Below are 18,509 nucleotides of genomic sequence, written 5' to 3'. Positions count from 1 at the left end.
GAGAATTCCTAGAAGGGTTAGGTAGCATGAAGTGCTCTGGGACATATTAATACTCCAGGGTAAGAGGCATTAAAGGAAATGCTAGACCAGCTAGAATGTCCTGCCAGAAGAACACTGTTTCTCCTTTTGGGCCACTTACTGTGTATGCAGCCTCTGTGTTTAATCAGATGAACATAATCTATCAGCCCAATTGGATTTTAGTCTGGAGGTTCTCCAACAGGTTCCAATACCATAGATTTTTCTTGCAAAGCAATTAGCTCACTGGGGGCTGCTTCTGCAGTGTTTGCACCTCTTTCCCAGTTCTTGAATGTCATCAAATCTAAGCCATGGTCTCCATGCAGAATGCCAGTTCCTACCTGGACATTTCAACCGCTTGAGAATAAAATAGTGGATGACTCAAGTCACACCCTTTATTGACCACAGCTGCCTTCAGGGTGATGTGATGCCCACTGTCATGGAACTGTGTCCTCCAAATACAGTAAAACTGATCTGTCACAGGCTCTTGGTTCATTTTAAACACCACAGCTCAGAACTTACTGTCTGGGATGGAAGTTTCATCATAGTTCCTTTCAACCCAGACTCTATGGATGCTGTTTCTCATGGCCTTTTTTGGTGGCAGAATTTTTGTTGTGGATTCTGCTTTTTTCTTCATGTTTTTCTCTGAGACAGATGGAGCAGTGACCAGCTTCTTGCTGATTGTGACTTGTAACATTGAGCTTGGCTTGGAAGTAATCAGCCCATTTTCCCTCTTTCAGTTATAAACATTTTGAGCATTTAGAAATCCTCTTAAGTGGACTGTTGGAGTTAGCAGCTTCTACCAGAGTGTTTCAGATTAGTGGCAGATGCCCAAAGCTTTTCTTGTGGCATTTGGCAGTTTCAGGAAAGTGTTATAACTTTCATCATCTACTTTTGCCAAATGGCTCAAATGGTTCCAGTTGCCAGGAAGATAAAAATCAGCAGTCTGGAATATTCTTTGATCTGTGTTTTTTCTGGATATGGAATAGAACAAATGGAGCATTATCCACTGTGCTTGAGAGATTCCTGCCTGTTGGTTTCATTTACTCTGTGGGTTTGTTTTGTTTCCTCGCTGTGTATTTCAAAATTAAATTGCTGGAGTTTTTTTATTCAGTGTGCAGACAACACATCCTTCATTCTGCTGTTCAGAATGAATGTAAATTAAATACAAATTGGGATATGTATGTGTATCTATTTTTGTATGTAGATAGAAGATACTCTTCCTTCTGGGGAGTAATAATTTTGTCATTCAAATATACTTTAATAACATTCAACTTATGCTTTGTCTAGTTCTAATTTTTTTAAGGATTCCTCAGTCATGGGATTTTTAAAAACTGGTCATAGTAAAATTTTATTTCCCTTACTTGCAATATTTTTTTCTTATATCTGTTTATTGTTTTCCCTGAAATGACTGGTGGATGCATCACGCCTGCTATTCCCCATGTGTTAGCAATTTTGTCCAGAGTTGTGGATCCAAGATGGGACAGAGACAAGAGTGGTGGGGACTTTTGTTGTTTAGGGGGTCTTTTTTGTGTTGTGGGTTTTTTCCCCCCTCTAGCTTTTATGTATGGATTTGATAAATGAGACAACCTGCCCTTTTTTATGTCCTTTTGTGTTGGGCTTCATTTACTTTAGAATCTGCTTTAGTATATTTCAAAAAAGAGTAAAAACCCTATTAATTATAGCAAATGGCTTGAAACTGACCCAGTAGTTGTTGTCTGATTTTGTTTTTATTTTCTGAGGTGAGAAAAATGAGGCAAATAACTCTTTATTTTTGTGATTTATCTACAATTTAAATATTTGGTTTTTAGAAAACATCATCAGTTCGAGGAATATGCTGCCAGTTAATTAAAGAAATAAGACTCTCCTTCTTTCCTAATTTATTAATTCCCTCTTCTGTCCAAAACAAAGCAGGTAGAATAGGCAGAATCAGTGACATGAGTAAGAACAACAGTCTGGGATTCTTTTCCTTCATGTAATACTGCCAAAGGCACACCTTCAGGGCTTCCTCTGGGTTGGGGCACCCTGACTATGTTTTATTTTTCTCATTGGTGAAGTACTGTAAACACACAGAGTCTTAATATCTCCTGAAGAGCTCATTTAGATTATGTCTGATGCTGTGCTGGTAGATTTGTTATCAATGTGGTTTTGTTTATCATTGTTACCCTGGATGAAGGCTCAGAAGTGTGAGGAGGCAGTGGCTCCTAGCAGCACAGGCTGCCACTGCAGGAGGGATCATGTGTGGGGTAGGGACAGAAAGGGAAAGGTGGACAGGGGAAAGGAGGGAGACTTGATTCATTCTGGGATCAGTCAGGTTGGCAAAGACCTCTGAGATCACTGAGTCCAATCCATGACCAAACACCCCCTTGTCAGCCAGGCCACAGCACTGAGTGCCATGTCCAGTCTTCCCTGAAACACTTCCAGGGGAGTGACTCCACCACCTCCCTGGGCAGCCCATTTCAATGTCTCATCAACCTTTCTGGAAGAAATTCTTCATGACATCCAACTTAAACTTCTCTTGGTGCAGCTTGGAGCTGTTTCCTCTTATCCTGTCTGTCTGGGACAAGAGTCTTACCTCCATATGGCTACAGCCTCCTTTCAGGGAATTATGGAGTGATAGTGGCCCCTGAGCTTTCTTTCTCCAGGGTACACACCCCCAGTTTCCTCAGCCACTTCTCATAAAACTTGTGCTGCAGACCCTTCACCAGCTCTGTTGCCCTTTTCTAGACTCACTCCAGCACCACATTGTTCTTCCTGAACTGAAGGGCCAAGAACTGGACTATCACTAAACTCTTTAAACTCTGGCATGATCTATCTTGAAATTTTGGTCCTATGAGCTATTAGAACTTGTCTTCAGCTTAGTAGAGTTTGAGATACCCTGGGATGAAGAGCGCTGAGAAACCACCTTAGACTGGGTCACATTGGCTGCTGACTTTTGACTTGGTGATAAGAAGGTTTAAAAAAATGCTAATTTGTTCCAAAAGCATTCCTTTTGATCGTTTTTCTTGTGGTAAGGTAATGCAATAAGCATCTGCCTCTGCATACTATAGCACTTAACTCTTGTAGTAAGTACCTTGGTAAAGTCTGTGATATCTGAATTCTGTTCCATTCTGTTTGTTTATAGATGTTTTTGCCATGGCATATGCTTGCAAACTTACACTGACCTATGCCAGTTTAATATCACCTCCATTTTAAGTGGTGGAAGAGTAGGCTCACCCAGCCTGTAGTGCTTGCTCTACCTGGCTCATTTTCTGCCCTGGTTCATGGCAGAGACAAGGCTGGGTCCACAGGTTAATGGTTGTTCTCAGTGGGTCATCTTTACCTCTTCACTCAGACTCATGCTTCCTTTATTTTCTGGGACAAATTTGAATTAGAACCCTTTTGAAATGAATAAATTCAAAAGACCTTTTCTTTCCCCAGTGTTCTCTGAAAGTTCAGGCAGACTGCTCTCTCTCAGTTGCACTCAGATCCTGGCGGAGGTATTTTTCATATCAGCATAGCAGCTGGACTGGCATGTTTTAAAAGCAAAGGACAGCAGAAGGTAATCCAGCAGAGAAGGTTTGGGTCTCTTTGTTTTTGTGACCATTCATCACCCCAGGTCAAACCCCAGAATAGACTGAAGCCAGGATAAAGAAGATAGATGGAATTTTTTTGTTAGTACCTTAGTAAAGTTAAGATGGGCTTGAGAGCTCTAACTTGTATTTTTGTGGTTTAAAGCATGTTTTAATGTTTCATATTTCTGCTTTCGTTCTTCTTTATAAAATAAAAAATGCAGAAGCAATTCCTAATGCTGGTAAAAGCTCCTATAGGTTATATTAAAAATTCCAGATATAAGGTAATGTAATTCCTGAAGTGACTAGAACTAATGTGTATGAGCACATTGCTTATGTGTGCACTCTTAATACCAATTGCCTGAATCCTGTTCTTTGGTAATGGCTTGCCCAGCAACAAGGAGGAAAATCAAACAACTCTAAAATATAGATTGGGAAGATGTGTTGTGTTACAGGGTAATGCAGAAGCTTTAAAAATCATTAGCACACCCCCAAAGACAAACATGAAATGTTTGACCTGTGTGGAAATGAGGAAAGGCTCAAAGTAGCAAATATGAGTGTCTAATCCTAATAACGATGGTAATTGTACCTCATATTTTAGAGTTCAGGTGTCTGGGAGATGGTGAGCACTTCATGGTAGGATGCAGGAATTTAGGTTCTCTAGGAGTTTTGGGGGAGTTGCTGAGAATGAGAGTGTCTGAGGAAATAAGCCAAAAAAGTGAGGAGACTGTGAGTAGGTAAGAAGCTGAAATGGAGGAGAAAGTAGACCGAGGGTTTAAGCAGGTAAATGTGGCCAGATTTTGTCTTTTGTGTTTGTGGAGACAGAAGTTTAGAGAGGTGGGAAAAATGTAAACTTGCTAAAGTTAAAGGCACTCAACAAGTCATCAGCTGTGTGTTTTACTAGGAATTTAGAGTGACGTTTTGGCCAAGAAAAGGTCATGAAGAGACAGGGAAAGAAGTATCTCTTCATGGTTAAATAAAAAAAATTATTAGAAGATTTACTTGAAGAATAGTGCAACTTGTGCAGAGACTTGTCGTGCCTCTGCCCATGAATTTATGTTGGCTGGGCTTGGAAGTATTGTTTAAGAGCTGTTCTGGTTTTATCCTTCTAATGCTGTGCAGAGGTTCTGCTGCTGTCAAGAGGTATCAGAAAGGCCCTCCAAGCATTGCTCAGTGTGCAGATCTTAAGGAGCTCCCCAAAGTCTCCTTGCCCTCCTCTGATGCTGTACAGCTGCTTAGGAGGAGTATTCAAAAGGAATATTTTAAATTTACTCTCTTTCTTTTCATGGATATAGAGCTTGGAACAGTGCAGAGCTCTCTTCTGAAAATCTCTTCGGTCTCTTCTTAATATAGCAACTTTTAGGACCTAAGAACTTGCTGTCTTTTCCCTTTTACTCCTCTCTTAGGTTTTCTGTCTTCTTACTCTTCATATCTTGCCTCTCTTCCATGCATTAAAACCTTAGTATATCATACCCATGGGCTTTGCCAAATTTGCCCTTAGGTGAAAAGTTTTAAACTTGCACCAAGCCTGTAGAAAACCTACAAACCAATGACAAGGGAGGAGCTTTTAGGAGGAGCAGGGGGAAACAAGTGAGAGAATATTCTTCTGAGCTTTGGTACATGCAGTTGTTGTGTTTCAAAACTGCCCCTTTGTAGAAAAGGTGCAGAAGTTTGTTTGTCCCTTGAAGCATCTTTGAGCACAGTTGGATGTGTCTGCTGCCTGTACCGGCTCTAGCATTTCTCAGGTTATGGTTTCTTCCTGTTACTACCTGTTCCAGGATTATGTATTACACTCGCTTCTTTCCTTCTCTTAACAGCTGCAAATCAAAAGGAGCCCTTGACTCCTAATTTTAAAGTGAAAGAGGAGCCTAAGGATGAAGAAGCTGGAAGTTCAGCCGTGTCTCAGCCCAGCTATGTGTTCAGCCAAGAGTCTGAAGCCTCAGCTCCCAATGTCCCTGAAGAGAAACTCAAGCCACAAGAAGCACAGGCAAATGTGATCAGTCAGGACATGTCAGTCAAGGCAGCATCCGAGCTCCTCATGAAGCTCTCAGGTAGATATTTCATTTCATAATACTGAATTTTTAATTTTTTTTTTCTTTTTTGTGTGTGCTAGCAGGGTTACCTTGCAAGAAGGTAGGTTGAGCTTAATAGCAAGCCAAGGAACAATTGAAAAGGCCTGTCTACATAGTGTCATCTATGTGAAATATCTCAGTTTGGTCTGTAGCCACACTATCTAATTATCTCTGCTCTGATTTTCAAATTAATGACTATGGAATAAGTCATAAGAAATGATGCCTTAAAGCTTTTAAGTGCTATAATTTTTTAAATGTACCATGTAAATTTAACCATGTTAATACCAATTTATTCACAGGTGTCTCTTCATTAACATCGTAAGAACATTTCTGTACTTTACTGTACCTGACATGGCTTTATAGAATATGACTTTTAAAGCTTTAATTTTTTTCTGGCAATACATTGTACTCAAAATTATAAGATACACTGTTGTTAAAATTGTGTAAACTGAGCCAGCTTTCTGCATTTAGCAAGACCACTTGAATTTGCTTACATTGCCTCAGTGATAGATTCTTCTGCCAGACAAGTAGGCAGTGTACACACATAGGCAGTGTTAATGCTGGAGGGAGTCAAATAAAATGCATGTTCTGCTAATTATGATTTGTCTACCTTTCAAAATCAAGATTGAGGAGAAAATAAAAGGGTTGAATTCTTCCCACTCCATCAGGTTAAGTGAAGGATGAAAAGGCTTTGAACTTCTAACAGACCAATTTCTAGGACCAAGACATGAAAGTCAGTCTGGCGGGCTGGGTTTTGTGCTTCTGCACCTGAACTGGATCTGATACATTTTAAGTCTTCTCCAAAACTGGACAAGACTTATTTTTTTATTTGTGCCAAAGTCATGCAAAAGTGCTGGTGGGAATGCTTGCAAGTTTAGTAACTTCTGAGATCCCTGTCAAACCTACATGAAATGGGTTGTCTTGATTGGACACTGTCAGCTGTGAATTTGAGCTCAAACTTGAAAGACTTGAGCTGACTAGGATCTCCCCCATAAAACATGTAATTAATTCACTCCTGTTCATGCCTCCACATTTTAATTTGCAGAAGAATTTGAATCAAGCCTTCCATGTTAATGGTGCAAAAAGTGTTTCTCAAGTACAAAAGCTGACCAGAGCACCAGTTTCCAGATTTTTTTCCTCAGACTCCCAAATACAAACCACTTGGTTATTGGTGTAATTCACAGTTGCTGCTGATAACTGGTTTGAATGAGGTGTTTTGGTAACAAAATGTTGCAGCCTAATGAATGCTAAGCTGTGACTATTTTTCTTGGTGCATATAAATTCATGTAACTGTTTTTATAAAGAAAGAGCTCTGTAATTCAATGGTTTGTTAAGTACTTCAGAGACACAAGGGTTCTGGATTGTCAGTCTGGAGTTCAGCAATGGCAGGCTGTGTTTAAGTAATTCTATTGCTGCTTGTTATGTTAGAATATTTGTGCCTTAAATACCTGTTTATATGAGAGAAATCCAGCGTGTATTAAATCTTGGTCAAGTCTTCAGCTTGTGTTGGGATCTCCCAGGCTTTAAAGGGAGATCCCAACACAAGAAATAAGAAATACACCAGAGTAACATTTCTCTTACAAGCTCTTAGGGACTGAGCAGTTTGTGCTGACCGTGGTGTTTTTGGCTAATGCACAGATTAGGATGTGAAGAGTGACTGGGATTTATGGAGCCGGTGTTACTGCTGTCGATGTTCCCGCATCAGCCAGGGGGTGGTGGGGTTACACCCAGTTTGTCACAGACAGTTTGCAACCTGCACTTCCCTCAATTACCATCTAAGGCAGAAACTGGAGAGGAAAACACTGAGATACAGTTTAATGTAGGACAACTACAAGAGGAAAATCTTAAGATGATTAGCCTCTTTAGTGGATTATTTTGAGTATTTTTGAATCTTTACCTTACCTGGCAGAATACTCCCATATCACTGTTGACTTCAGAGCCTACTGTTAGCAATTTGGTGGCCTGGTTTTGGTGACTTAGAACTTACTTAATTAAGCCACTTCATAGAATCATAGAAGGTGATGCCTTAAGTTTTAGCTTTCATATTATCCAGATTCTGTACTGCATTAGTATCTGACGCTGAACTTCATATAAGGTGTTAGCAAGTTCTCCTCACAGTTTAGTTCAACTAAAGAATCCTTTCCCAGCCTGAGAACCAAAAGCACCGTTGCAGCTCCAGTGCAGCCAAAGTGCTGCTATCTTGCAGCCCAAAAAGTACAAACAACAGCAAATTGGAGAGCAGTCTGGGAGGATGGGACTTCATAACCTGAAGCTGTATTTGAACAATTAACCCCAGTAAGTAAATGGACCAAAACTTATAAAAGCATGAAAAGTTGTGACCTGTTATCCATCTTGAGTAAAACCTCAGCCAGGCTCTTGTGCTGCCCAAGGTGTATCCTTTGAAGGCCTTTTCATAAATACTTACTTTATTCCTTTAACACTGTCTAGACTCTGCTCTCAAGGCATCAAGGGACCTTAAAGATGACAAAATCGTTTAGGCTGGAAAAGACCACCCTGGTCATTCACTCCAACCATTGACTGATCACCACCTTGTCCTGGGCCACTACACTGAATGACACATCCAGTCATTTTCTTGAACACCTCCAGGGATAGTGGCTTCACCATCTCCCTGGGCAGCTTGTTCCAATGCTTGGCAGCCTCTACTGTGAAACAATTATTCCTGATGTCCAGCCTGAACCTCCCCTGGTGCAGCTTGAGGCCATTTCCTCTTGTCCTGTTGCTGGTTGCCTGGGAGAAGAGACTTCCCCAGCTACAGCCTCCTTTCAGGGAGCTGTAGAGAACAATCATCTGGTTCCATCCCCCCCGCCATGGGCAGGAGCATCTTCCACTAGAAGGTATTGCTCAGAGCCTCATCCAATGTGGCCTTGAACACTTCTATGGATGAGGGATCCACATTTCTTCCTGAGCCACCTCTTGAGATTAAAAGGAAAGCAAGAACAAACTTCTTCCTTTTTCATGGTACTGGAGAGAAAAAAAAAAAACAGGAACAAGTCTGTCTTGATGTTTTACTCTCTGTGGGAAATCCTCAGTCAAGTGCCCTTGTTAGATTTGATATATTTTATAATTGGGTTTAAGTCAAGTCCCTTCAGATTCTCTATATGCGTGGTAAGGACTGAATGGATTGTGTTCTTGCTTTGTTCTTTTCCCTTTCTTCTGTGTAATACTAATCACCAAAACCTGCATCACATACAAATTCAGGAAGGAATTTCCAACATAACAGTGTTGTGCTTCCTGCATTCCTGACATACATGCTGCTGTTATCCTCTGAGCAAGAGTACTGCTGATTGTTTCAGCCTCATGGGTGGGAGCCAACTGGGATTTGGGCATAGACCTTGCTATTTCCTTCCATGCAAGGGACAAACTGGTTTATATTTTTCACTGGGAAATCTCTTTTCCCAAACAGGGGTGTTGTGTTGCCAGCTCTTGGCTATACAGGGTAGTGGAAGGCCCTTCCATCTCTGGAGCCTGGTTTGGTCTGGTGCATACTGTAGGGTAGGTTTACTACAAATCATCAGCCCTTTGTCAGCCCCAATTTCTCAGCTACTCAGAAATTACTCCAGAGCTAGGAAAAGTTACAAGAATAAACATCTTTTCCTGTACTAGAACATTAACAGAGCATTTGTTAGCTGCCATTGTAGAAGCAGGTGGAAAGAAACAAGAGAAAATCACACACAGCTATTTCAGTTCTACAAGACAAGATTCTCTCTTTCAAGCTGAAGGCTCTTTGGACACTTGCTTCTAGCAACATGACCAGAGTTTGGGATCAAGCCCTTGTCCCACACATTACTGTGGTAGAGTTTGACCTTCTACACCACTTCTTTCTCTCCCAGGCTCAGGGGGCTCCTGTCTCTTGGGCATGTCTGGGCAGAACACACTTCCGCCCAAACAGCCAGGACAAAACTTCCTAACAACCAAGCTGCCATTTCAGAATAAATCAAACACCCATTTGAAAGAAATGGTGTTTGGAAGTTAGTGGGCAAAGTTTGAGCAGGTTTTCAACCTCCATTCTACAGAAGAAAATAAAATTACCACTGTGATATGTATGAGTGCACAAAAGTGAGCTGGGAACTCTGTCCATTGCTGATTCTTGACTGAGACTAGGTCCAGTGGTAAGCAAACAGATTTGAGGAGATAGTGGAGTGGGGCAAATTGCTCTCATCTCTGTTTGGAAAGGTGCCATCCCTGCAAGATTTTTAATTCCCATCAAATATTGTACAAAATCAGTTAGAAGAAATGGGAGTAACGTGTTTCAAATACACCTGGTTTTTACATTTTTACCAGTTCTCTTTAATGGAAAATCTAATTTAATTAAATGGCACCCTCAATGATTCCTGGTCAGTTTTATACACTCAGTCTTGTAAATTGAAAAGTACATTTCAGAGGAGACTGAAATTAAAAATAAATATTTGCATTTACATGCCGTTGTTAGAGCTGAAAAACTCATTTTCTGCTGAAATAGTCATGCTGCTGATATGTTTGGAGCATGTATTAGCTTTTAGAAGCATACAATGTTTTGTCTTCTTGTCCAGAAATGAGTGTATAGGTGGAAGAGTATAAAATCTATCCCAGGTAGTAGCACTTTTTGAGTAATGTTTTGCCCAGGGACATTAGTATGTCCTTGTCTTTCCCAGAAATGTTGTCTGAATCACATTTACCTTTATTTCAGATGTATCCTACTTTTGAAATATGTTCATCTTGCATGTAACTCAGGTTGTTTTCCTCCTCTCTTTTTTCTGTGGGTCAGTTCCCCATGTATTGCACATCTCCTTGTTAGCCCAAGCAAGTGCATAACATTTGTACCCTTTGGTTCCTTTGGGTTTTTTGTTCTTCAACCCTCAGGTCACACAGTGTTTTCTTGTAATACACCAGTACCAGCAAAGTGTCTTAATTTTGGGTTATCAGCACATGCAATTAGTGCAGAATTACTTCATGACCTCAGCACCCAAAGTGAGGTACTGCCTACAACTGAGTCCAAAAGTGTTCCTGATCAACTCCATTTATTACAGCTAATTATATGATACTTCCTCTTTTGGAACAACTGGTTATTACAGGGGAGGGGTGTGATGAGGTTTTTTTTTGGTATTTTTTTTTTGTTTTGTTTTGTTTTTTTTTTTGTTTTTGATTAAGCCTATATCCACTTTAAAATGTGTATGGTAATTTTGTATTTCATGCCTTGTCATTATTTTTTTGACACTGTATCATACATTTAATTGAAATCACATATATTAGAGCTATTAGAACTATTTAAAAAGAGTGGAACAAGGAGAGTAGAATAATAGTACAATTCTAGCATAAGGTGAAGGTCAGAATTAATCTTGCTGCATATTTCTTTTCCACAACATTGTGGATTGCTCTGGGAAGTGCCTGTGTGGAGTTAGGCTGCTGTCTCTGGAGGTCCCTGTTGCTGGTGCCTCGTGAGAGTCCCTGCTCCTGGATTGATTCAGGAGAGCTGTCAAGGATTTCATCCCTGCTTAGAAAGCCTCAATAACAGGCAGAGGAGGGAAAATACAGGGAAGTCTTTTGTTCCTTGGGGCTTCTGTAGGAGCCCAGAACGTAGGTGGGGAAGTGTATGGTCCAAAATAAGACTTTTTCTTTGTGGGAAGTAGAGAAGTGGCAAACCATGGCAAGTCACATTCCCAGATTAAATCCTGCTGCTAGCCAAGTGGGTTTTGTTGGGGCTTTTTTCTGGTTTTGTTTTTTTTATTTTAACCAGGTTGTTCAAGTAGAGTCTTGCAGGTACCACCATCATCCTACCATTTAAATGGAAGGGGCAGCAGATGTCTATCACAACTCTAATTAGTTTATGGCTTTAATTTGCTTCGTTTTTTCTCCTTGGATCGCGTTTCTGTGAAGCAGCTTGTAGTTGCAAAATTCTGTAACATGGGAGTTCAGAGGTTCCCCTTTAATAAATATGAGCCATTTCATGATTTTATTTTTTTTTTATGCAGGATCCTGTTACATTGATTCATTGACATTGTCTTATATAAAACAGCAGTTTGAAAAAAAAAAAACAAAATAAAGCATCAAGCACAGCGCCCTAGGGAACGTCAGATGTTCCTTGTTGTGTCTCTGTAGCAGAACCTTTAGGGCTTGCCAACTGTTCCCTACCTCTGAGGTTTTATTTAAGCTGTTTTAGGGCATGTTTATTTCTAGCAAATCAGAACAATTAGCATAACAAAACGCCTGATTCTCCGTGCTGAAAGCTTTTGAAGTTGGTACAAGTTGACCCACTATTTACCCCGTCTGCTTCATTGTGGAGACTGGTACATGAGTCCAATTCATGAGACATATGGGAAAGGCTTTCTTCTTAAAGTTGATTCATAAAGTTGATTTGTAAAGCTGATGGGCATTTCAGCAAATACAAACAACTTTGAATTTTAGTCACAGGGTGAAGTTTTAAGTAAAATGGTGGGAAGAAACACTAGTGATTTAACAAGTATTCATTTGATTTTGGCAATGCAAGGTTATTGGACAGCTGTTGTGTCAGCCAAAGCAATATTTACTGCATCACTCGTGTTCTTTATGAAATCTATCCCTTATTTTTGACTTCTGTCTCAAATAATGGGAAAAACTGAGTGTGCTGCATTAGGAAGGGTCAGTGTCCCTTCCAGAGGATGTGAGTGCTGCATGGAATCACAGAATGGTCTTGGATGGAAGGGACCTTTAAAGGTCATCCAGTCCAACCCCTTAGCAACGAGGAGGGGCATCTTCATCAAGATCAGGTTGCTCAGAGCCCGTCCTACCTGACCTTGAACGTTTCCAGGAATGGGCCATTTACCACCTCTCTGAAACATGTTCCCATGTTTCAACACTCAGATTGTAAAAAGTTCTTCCCTTATATGTAGTCTGAATTTACCTTCTTTTGGGTTAAAACCACTGTCTCTTATGTCACAACAGGCTAAACAGTCTGAACTCAGCTCTCTCACAAGCCTGCTTTAAGTACTGAAAGGCTGCTGTAAGGCCTCCCTGAAGCCTTTCCTTCTCCAGGCTGACCAAGCCCAGCTCTCTCAGCCTGTCTCCACGGGGAAAGTGTTCCAACCTTCTGATCAGGTCCATCAGGTCATGGCTTCCCTGTGCTGGGAGGCACTGGGGGAGCTGAGCCCGTTCAGTCTAGCACAGGGGAACTAAAGGCCAATCTCATTGCAGCCTGCACCTACTTGAAGGAAACTTGGAAAAGAGGTGGAATTAAACTTTTCTCCCTCCTGGCAGATGGTAAAAGAAGGGGTAACAGCTGCCAGCTGCAGTTTGGGAAGTTCAGAGTGGACATTAAGAAAAGTTTCTAGTGTGTGTTAGAACAAGTCTTATCTTCTTTTTGAAAGTTCTCCAGGATGAACCTGCAGCCAGCCCAGTGCTGAAGGCTCATTAAATAATTTTGTTTGGAGGGGACCTCCAGGGTCATCTATTCCAGACCTCTGCTCAGAGCAGGTCAAGCCAGGCAGGCTGCTGAGGGTCTCACCAAGTTTAGGTTTGTTCAGGGATGGAGAACCCAACTTCTCTCAGCAATGTGTGTCAGCATTTCCCCATCCTGATTGGAATTCTTTTTCCTGTGTATATAAACAGAATTCCCCATGTTCTATCTTGTCTGTTGACTCATACGATCGCTGTGCATTTATGAGAGAAATCTGACTTGAGCTTCTCTGCACCTTCCCTTTATTCCTTAGAGAGCTGTTGACAGCAATAAAGTGTCCCCTTCGTGTTGTTTTCTTGAGGCTGAACAAACCCAGCTCTCACAGCTGATGTCCTTTTCTGTCTTGCAGCAGCCCTCTGACAACCTTGGTTGCCTTCCACTGGACATGCTCTGGGAATGTCAGAGTCTGTCCTGTAATGGGGAGCCCCAGATGTGGCACAAAACCCTAAATGCAGTCTCTAAGTGCAAAACAGAGGGTAAGAATCCCCTCCCTCTGCCTGATGGCTGCAGATCAGATAATGGGGCCCGAAATAGGGCTGGCCTTGGGTGCCACAAGGGCACTTTGCTGACTTGTGCTCAGCTGGAGCTGGATTGTGATAGTCCCAACTTTCAGAAAGATTGAATAAGGTCTTTCTAGAACCTGTCAGCCTCTGTTCTAGGCTGTAGAGTGGTGTTGTCTGAGACTAAATTCTAGAAGTGTTCTTACTGCTGCACCTTATAGAAGTGACACTGTCAGGCTTTCAGGGGTAAATGTTGTACCCTGAGCTTTTAGGGCCTTTAGGAGGCCTTACTCAGCACAAGTGTTGTTCTACATTTCTGCTGTTCTAGGTTTGGAGGGGTTTTTTAGCAAGTATCACTACTTTGTGATTTCTTACATCTGTGGAACCTGAAAACTGTGGAAGCAATTGCTTCCTCCTGGAATAAGCCTGTCCAGTGCTCTATTTTTCATACCTGATGTGGAAACTTGTCTCGCTCAACAGGAAGAAGATGACATTCATTAAGGCTTTTGTAGATAAGATTATTAGAACTTACACAGCTCTGTAAAGAAACAGCATCTCTGTGGCTTGATAAAGTACATCCATGTATGAAATAGAGTCCTCTTATTTTGTTAAGGTGTTTCTGTATCACACACTTAATAGCAGAAAACGACATATTGGGTGATTTAGTTCATCTCTTGCCCTGTGAAGTGTCTCAGCACTGCTGTGCTGTTATTCTGAGCCTCACCCAGGTTAGTTTTGATTGAATAGCAGACTGTGTTTTGGAGATCATGGTCTGGATACTTCTGAGCTGTTTGAGTCTCTTTAGCCCACAGATTTTGCTGTACTATTATAGAAATCTGACCTGAAGAATAAAACCTGACTGTCATATACTAACTTCCTATTCTGATACATTGCAGATTATTTAACCAGCTCACCTACTAGGTCTCTTATAAAAGTCAAAGATAAAATGATTTTGTTATTTAAAGCAGGAGACCTTTTTGTGTGCCTGTACTTGACTTGAAAAACTTTAGCTGTGCTATAACCATGTGAGATACCTATGTAAAGAAATAAGGGCTATCACCTCACTCCACAATGAACAGCACAGAAGGGAAAATAATCCTCAAGAAGCTGGAGTTGGACTGCCTATATGGTGAGACAGGTATGGGCATAACCTTAATTGCAGTATTTTGCCAGCACAAGATCTAGCACAGCAGGGTTTTATGCCTATGATTGCTTCTTGTGGGACAGACTGACTGTGTTTCCCTTTCATTAGCTCTTGTAAAATTATCAGAAACTCTCCTTCAGTCTTCTCTTTGTGTGTTTGCTTTGGGGATTTAGACTATGACAGAATTCACATTTGGCAGGAACATTCTGTCAGATCAAAAGGGTGCAGCTGGAAGGATAAAGGTCAAAGGAAATGATCAAATATGTAGATGTAGTTAAGGCAATTGCAGTGCTCACTGATGGTGAGGGAGAGAAGGTCACTGGTATTGCTTGACTCTTGCCTTAGTTGGGGTCCTGTCAGTTTGTCTGATACAAAAGCACTTGCAGGACAGGGAATTAAACTGTGTGGAGCAGGAACAGAAATAGAAAGAATATTTTAAAAGCAGAGAGAGCAGCAAAGGTCAGCTTGACTCTGCACCTAAATTTGGCAGCTGGGTGCAGAGCTCAGTCTGTCAGACATCTGAAGAACTCATTTGTTTGTGGAGTTACCTGAGCTCTTGATTGACACTGTTACCTGATGCGTTCCTTTGCTGCTCTGTGCTCACTTTCAATGCACAGCATGCTATTTTTACACTTTTTAACACAGATGCAGGATTCTGTGGTTTTATAATAAGAGAGTAATAGAGGCTTTAAACAAATTTTTAAAAAGAGAAAAATCTTCTTAACAGGGCCAAAAAAAGGCATTATGATATTTCTAACTGGTCTTCAGCTGAGAATTCACTATAAAAATTTCTGAAGTCTGAGATGTATCTGTGGATAGTAGAGGGTAAAGATTTTTATCAATGTTTAGATGTGTCTTTTAAAGGTCAAGAAATGTCATAAGAAAAGATTGAAAGCACTTCATGTAAATTGTTCCTGGAACATATCCAAGTGGCGTTTATCTCCTGGCTTCAATTTTTTTTTTTTAAGAGCTGTAGGAAGTAAAGCCACTTTTTCTCTACTTCATGAATGTGGAGAGAGGGAAAACCTAGGGTAGTGTAAAAGGACTTGGTGATACATGTTAGTTTAATTTTAGGTAGAATGCTGATGCATTCATGATAAAGGGATTCTGTCCATCTTTTGCTGGAGGTGACAACATGACACCAACAGCTGAGGAAGCTGAAAACATTTTTGAGGATAACCAAACCATGTTTTGGTGCCTCTGAGATCCACTGGAATATTGGGTAATTGAAAATGAAAGGCCTGAATCTTTCACACTTGGAATAAAATCTGTGAAGCTGACACACTCACATGTGAGTTAGAGAGGATAGGAAAACCAGAACAAACAAATTTTCTTGGAATGATTCCTTATCTGGATGTTCTTTCTGGTATTTAACTCTGTTCATGCATTTATTTATGTTTTTGGTTCTCCAGACATACTGCCTTTTTTATGCTGTCTCTGGAGTTTCTAGAAATTGGCTTCCAGACTATGGTTTTGTTTGCTAGCCCTGGGACACTGGAGAGGAAGGCAAAGAGGGGATGATATCGACTTAAGAAAACTGTTCATTAAGGTTAATGGACCTTGTAATGCACGAGGAAAAATCTGTCAGCCTTGAGAAAAGCATGAGCCCCAGAATATTCCTGTCGTGTAGAAAGCTCATGCAGGTGTAATGAACAGGTTCTTCACATGGTTTTCTGGAATTTTCCATAAAAGAGAAAGAGAGAGGGGAAGATGAGGTTCCCTCCTCTGCCACTATCCGCATACTGGTACTTCTGACTGTAGGTGCTGGTACTTTTGCTGAAATAGAGTAATTTGGAGTTTGTAAGAGGCCTTCAGTGCCCACCTCAGGAGAGCTGGGGTGGAGCTGCAACTTGATTTAATAAATAGAAACAAAGCTTCACTAACTAGTGTGTCATCACACATGCAGTATTCATAGAAAGTGATGTAACTCTCATATTTGCAAATATGCAACTGTTTTCTGCTTTCTAGTTTGAAAAATTATTTTCAAGAGCTTGCTTCTATTTATAACAGCCAGAAGAATACTGAGGCTGTCAGCTGCTTGCTTCCCTTCCCATTTGCAGGGATGCGGTGCACAAATTATAACTCGGTAATTGTGATTTCTGCTTGGAGCACTCTGAAAAATTACAGCCTAATTAAATAATTATGGCGGTTGCTTATTCTTTTTTCTTTCTTTTTTTTTTTTTTTTTTTTTTGAATGCATATTTGCAGCTGAGAGTTTCAAGGAAGCCCAGATGGTGAAGATAAAGGAGGAACCGATGGAAGTTGACATCCAGGACTCGCAGGCTTCGGTGTCGCCCGGGCAGAGCGGTGGCTACAGCACTTTGCTGGGGCGTGACCAGAAGGCGCCCGAGGGCCGTGTGCTGCCAGACAGGAACCTCTTCAGCCAGGACATATCAGTGAAGATGGCATCTGAGCTGCTCTTCCAGCTATCAGGTAAACCCAGTGCAAACTGCTCTGTAGCTGAGTTAAAAGAGCAAAATCAGATTTTGTGTGACCCCAAAGTTCTATGAAACTGTGAGATCACCGGGGCTGAAAGCTAATAGGAACCTTCCAACCCTCACACTTGAAGCACAGAGGCCTTGCCAAATGTCCCCCATAGTCTGCATATGCTTTAAAGCACTGTGGCAGCCAGGTCAGGCTCACAGTATTTCAGCTGAGTTGGAAAAGGCAGAGTTCAGCTCCTGTATTTTTGAAAGCTAATTAAATAATTTGTGACGACTGCTTTGATCCCTGTAGAGGGGAATCTGCAGATGGCAGTTCTGGCCTAAGTGGCCATGGCTGCAGGATTCAGCACTCCTGGGGCTGCACTGCCCACTTCCCTTGGCAAAGAAGGTGAAGCTCATCTGTCACACAAAGGCAGTGGGACCAATGAACACTTGCATTGCACACTCTGCATGGAGCTCTAACACTGACATGGGGAGCTGAAAAAACTTGTTGGGTGTTAATTTAAATAAAGTCATGCCCATTCTCTAATATTGCTGGAACCATTTACCCTAAATTACCCTGGGTTATGCTGTTACCTGAAAGCATTAAAATAGTTCTGCTGAATAAAATTTGATAGAGAACATATGGCATATGCTAATCACAAAACTCATGTGTGTTCCTCTGCAGAAAAGGTGAGCAAAGAGCACAACCACAATAAAGATAACACCATCAGAACTGCAGCCAGGTGAGTACAGCCCATGGTTACAGCTGCACTGTAAATAGCATTGCCTCCTTTTGCCTTGTGAACTCTAACCTGTCTCCTGCAAACACAACCTCATAGTACAAATGTAAGATATTTCCATGAGTAATGGAGCCCATATCTGAAAAGCTACAACTATAGATCTGATTGTTTAGGGTTCATATGTCAAAAAGCCCAGAGGCTTTTGTCTGTTCTCCTCTGATCAACACATCATTTTAAGAATTATTTATTCTATTTTTTTCAACAAAAACTGAAGCTTACAAGAAACTGCATGGTATATGCAGTGCTTGGAGGGAAGACCAGGCTGGCAACTGGATTTTAAGACATGGACCAATGTAAGAAGAGGTGATTTTGATTGTTTTATGTCTAGCTAGATTTCTTTAGAAAAATTTCAATTTATTATTTCTGTATTCTCAACACATTCTAGAGATTAATTTTTTAAAGTTAGACTGTAAGACAGTGCTAACAAGATGTGTTAAATATTGCAGTTACAGTATTACAATAAATTAAGCAGGAGTTAAATACATGATCCTATTGTGGCCTGTGCTGTTAAAGAAATGTGCATTTTACAGCACTGTGGCTGGGAACAAGCCCACAAGATGTTTATGTGTCTA

General features: G+C 40.9%; 1 protein-coding gene across 6 annotated transcripts in view; it reads left to right on the top strand.

Annotated features, from left to right (window-relative positions):
* Window positions 1-18,509, top strand: part of ZNF827 (zinc finger protein 827) — a 100,208-nt gene that overhangs the window by 45,620 nt on the left and 36,079 nt on the right. For 5 of the 6 annotated variants that reach the window (XR_010027775.1, XR_010027774.1, XM_063156736.1 and 2 more), the window contains 3 exons: window positions 5,384-5,617; window positions 16,920-17,144; window positions 17,823-17,880. Coding sequence is in view for 4 of the 6 variants with exons in the window: in XM_063156736.1 (XP_063012806.1) it covers window positions 5,384-5,617; window positions 16,920-17,144; window positions 17,823-17,880 (517 nt within the window). In the remaining 2 variants the exon portion in view is untranslated. The remainder of the gene's footprint in view (window positions 1-5,383; window positions 5,618-16,919; window positions 17,145-17,822; window positions 17,881-18,509) is intronic. The other variant, XM_063156737.1, reaches the window with a different exon arrangement.

Source organism: Melospiza melodia, chromosome 5 (genome assembly GCF_035770615.1).
Source record: "Melospiza melodia melodia isolate bMelMel2 chromosome 5, bMelMel2.pri, whole genome shotgun sequence".
NCBI lineage: Eukaryota > Metazoa > Chordata > Aves > Passeriformes > Passerellidae > Melospiza > Melospiza melodia.
Note: the sequence above shows the minus strand (reverse complement) of the source record. Positions and strands in the feature narration are given on the sequence as shown.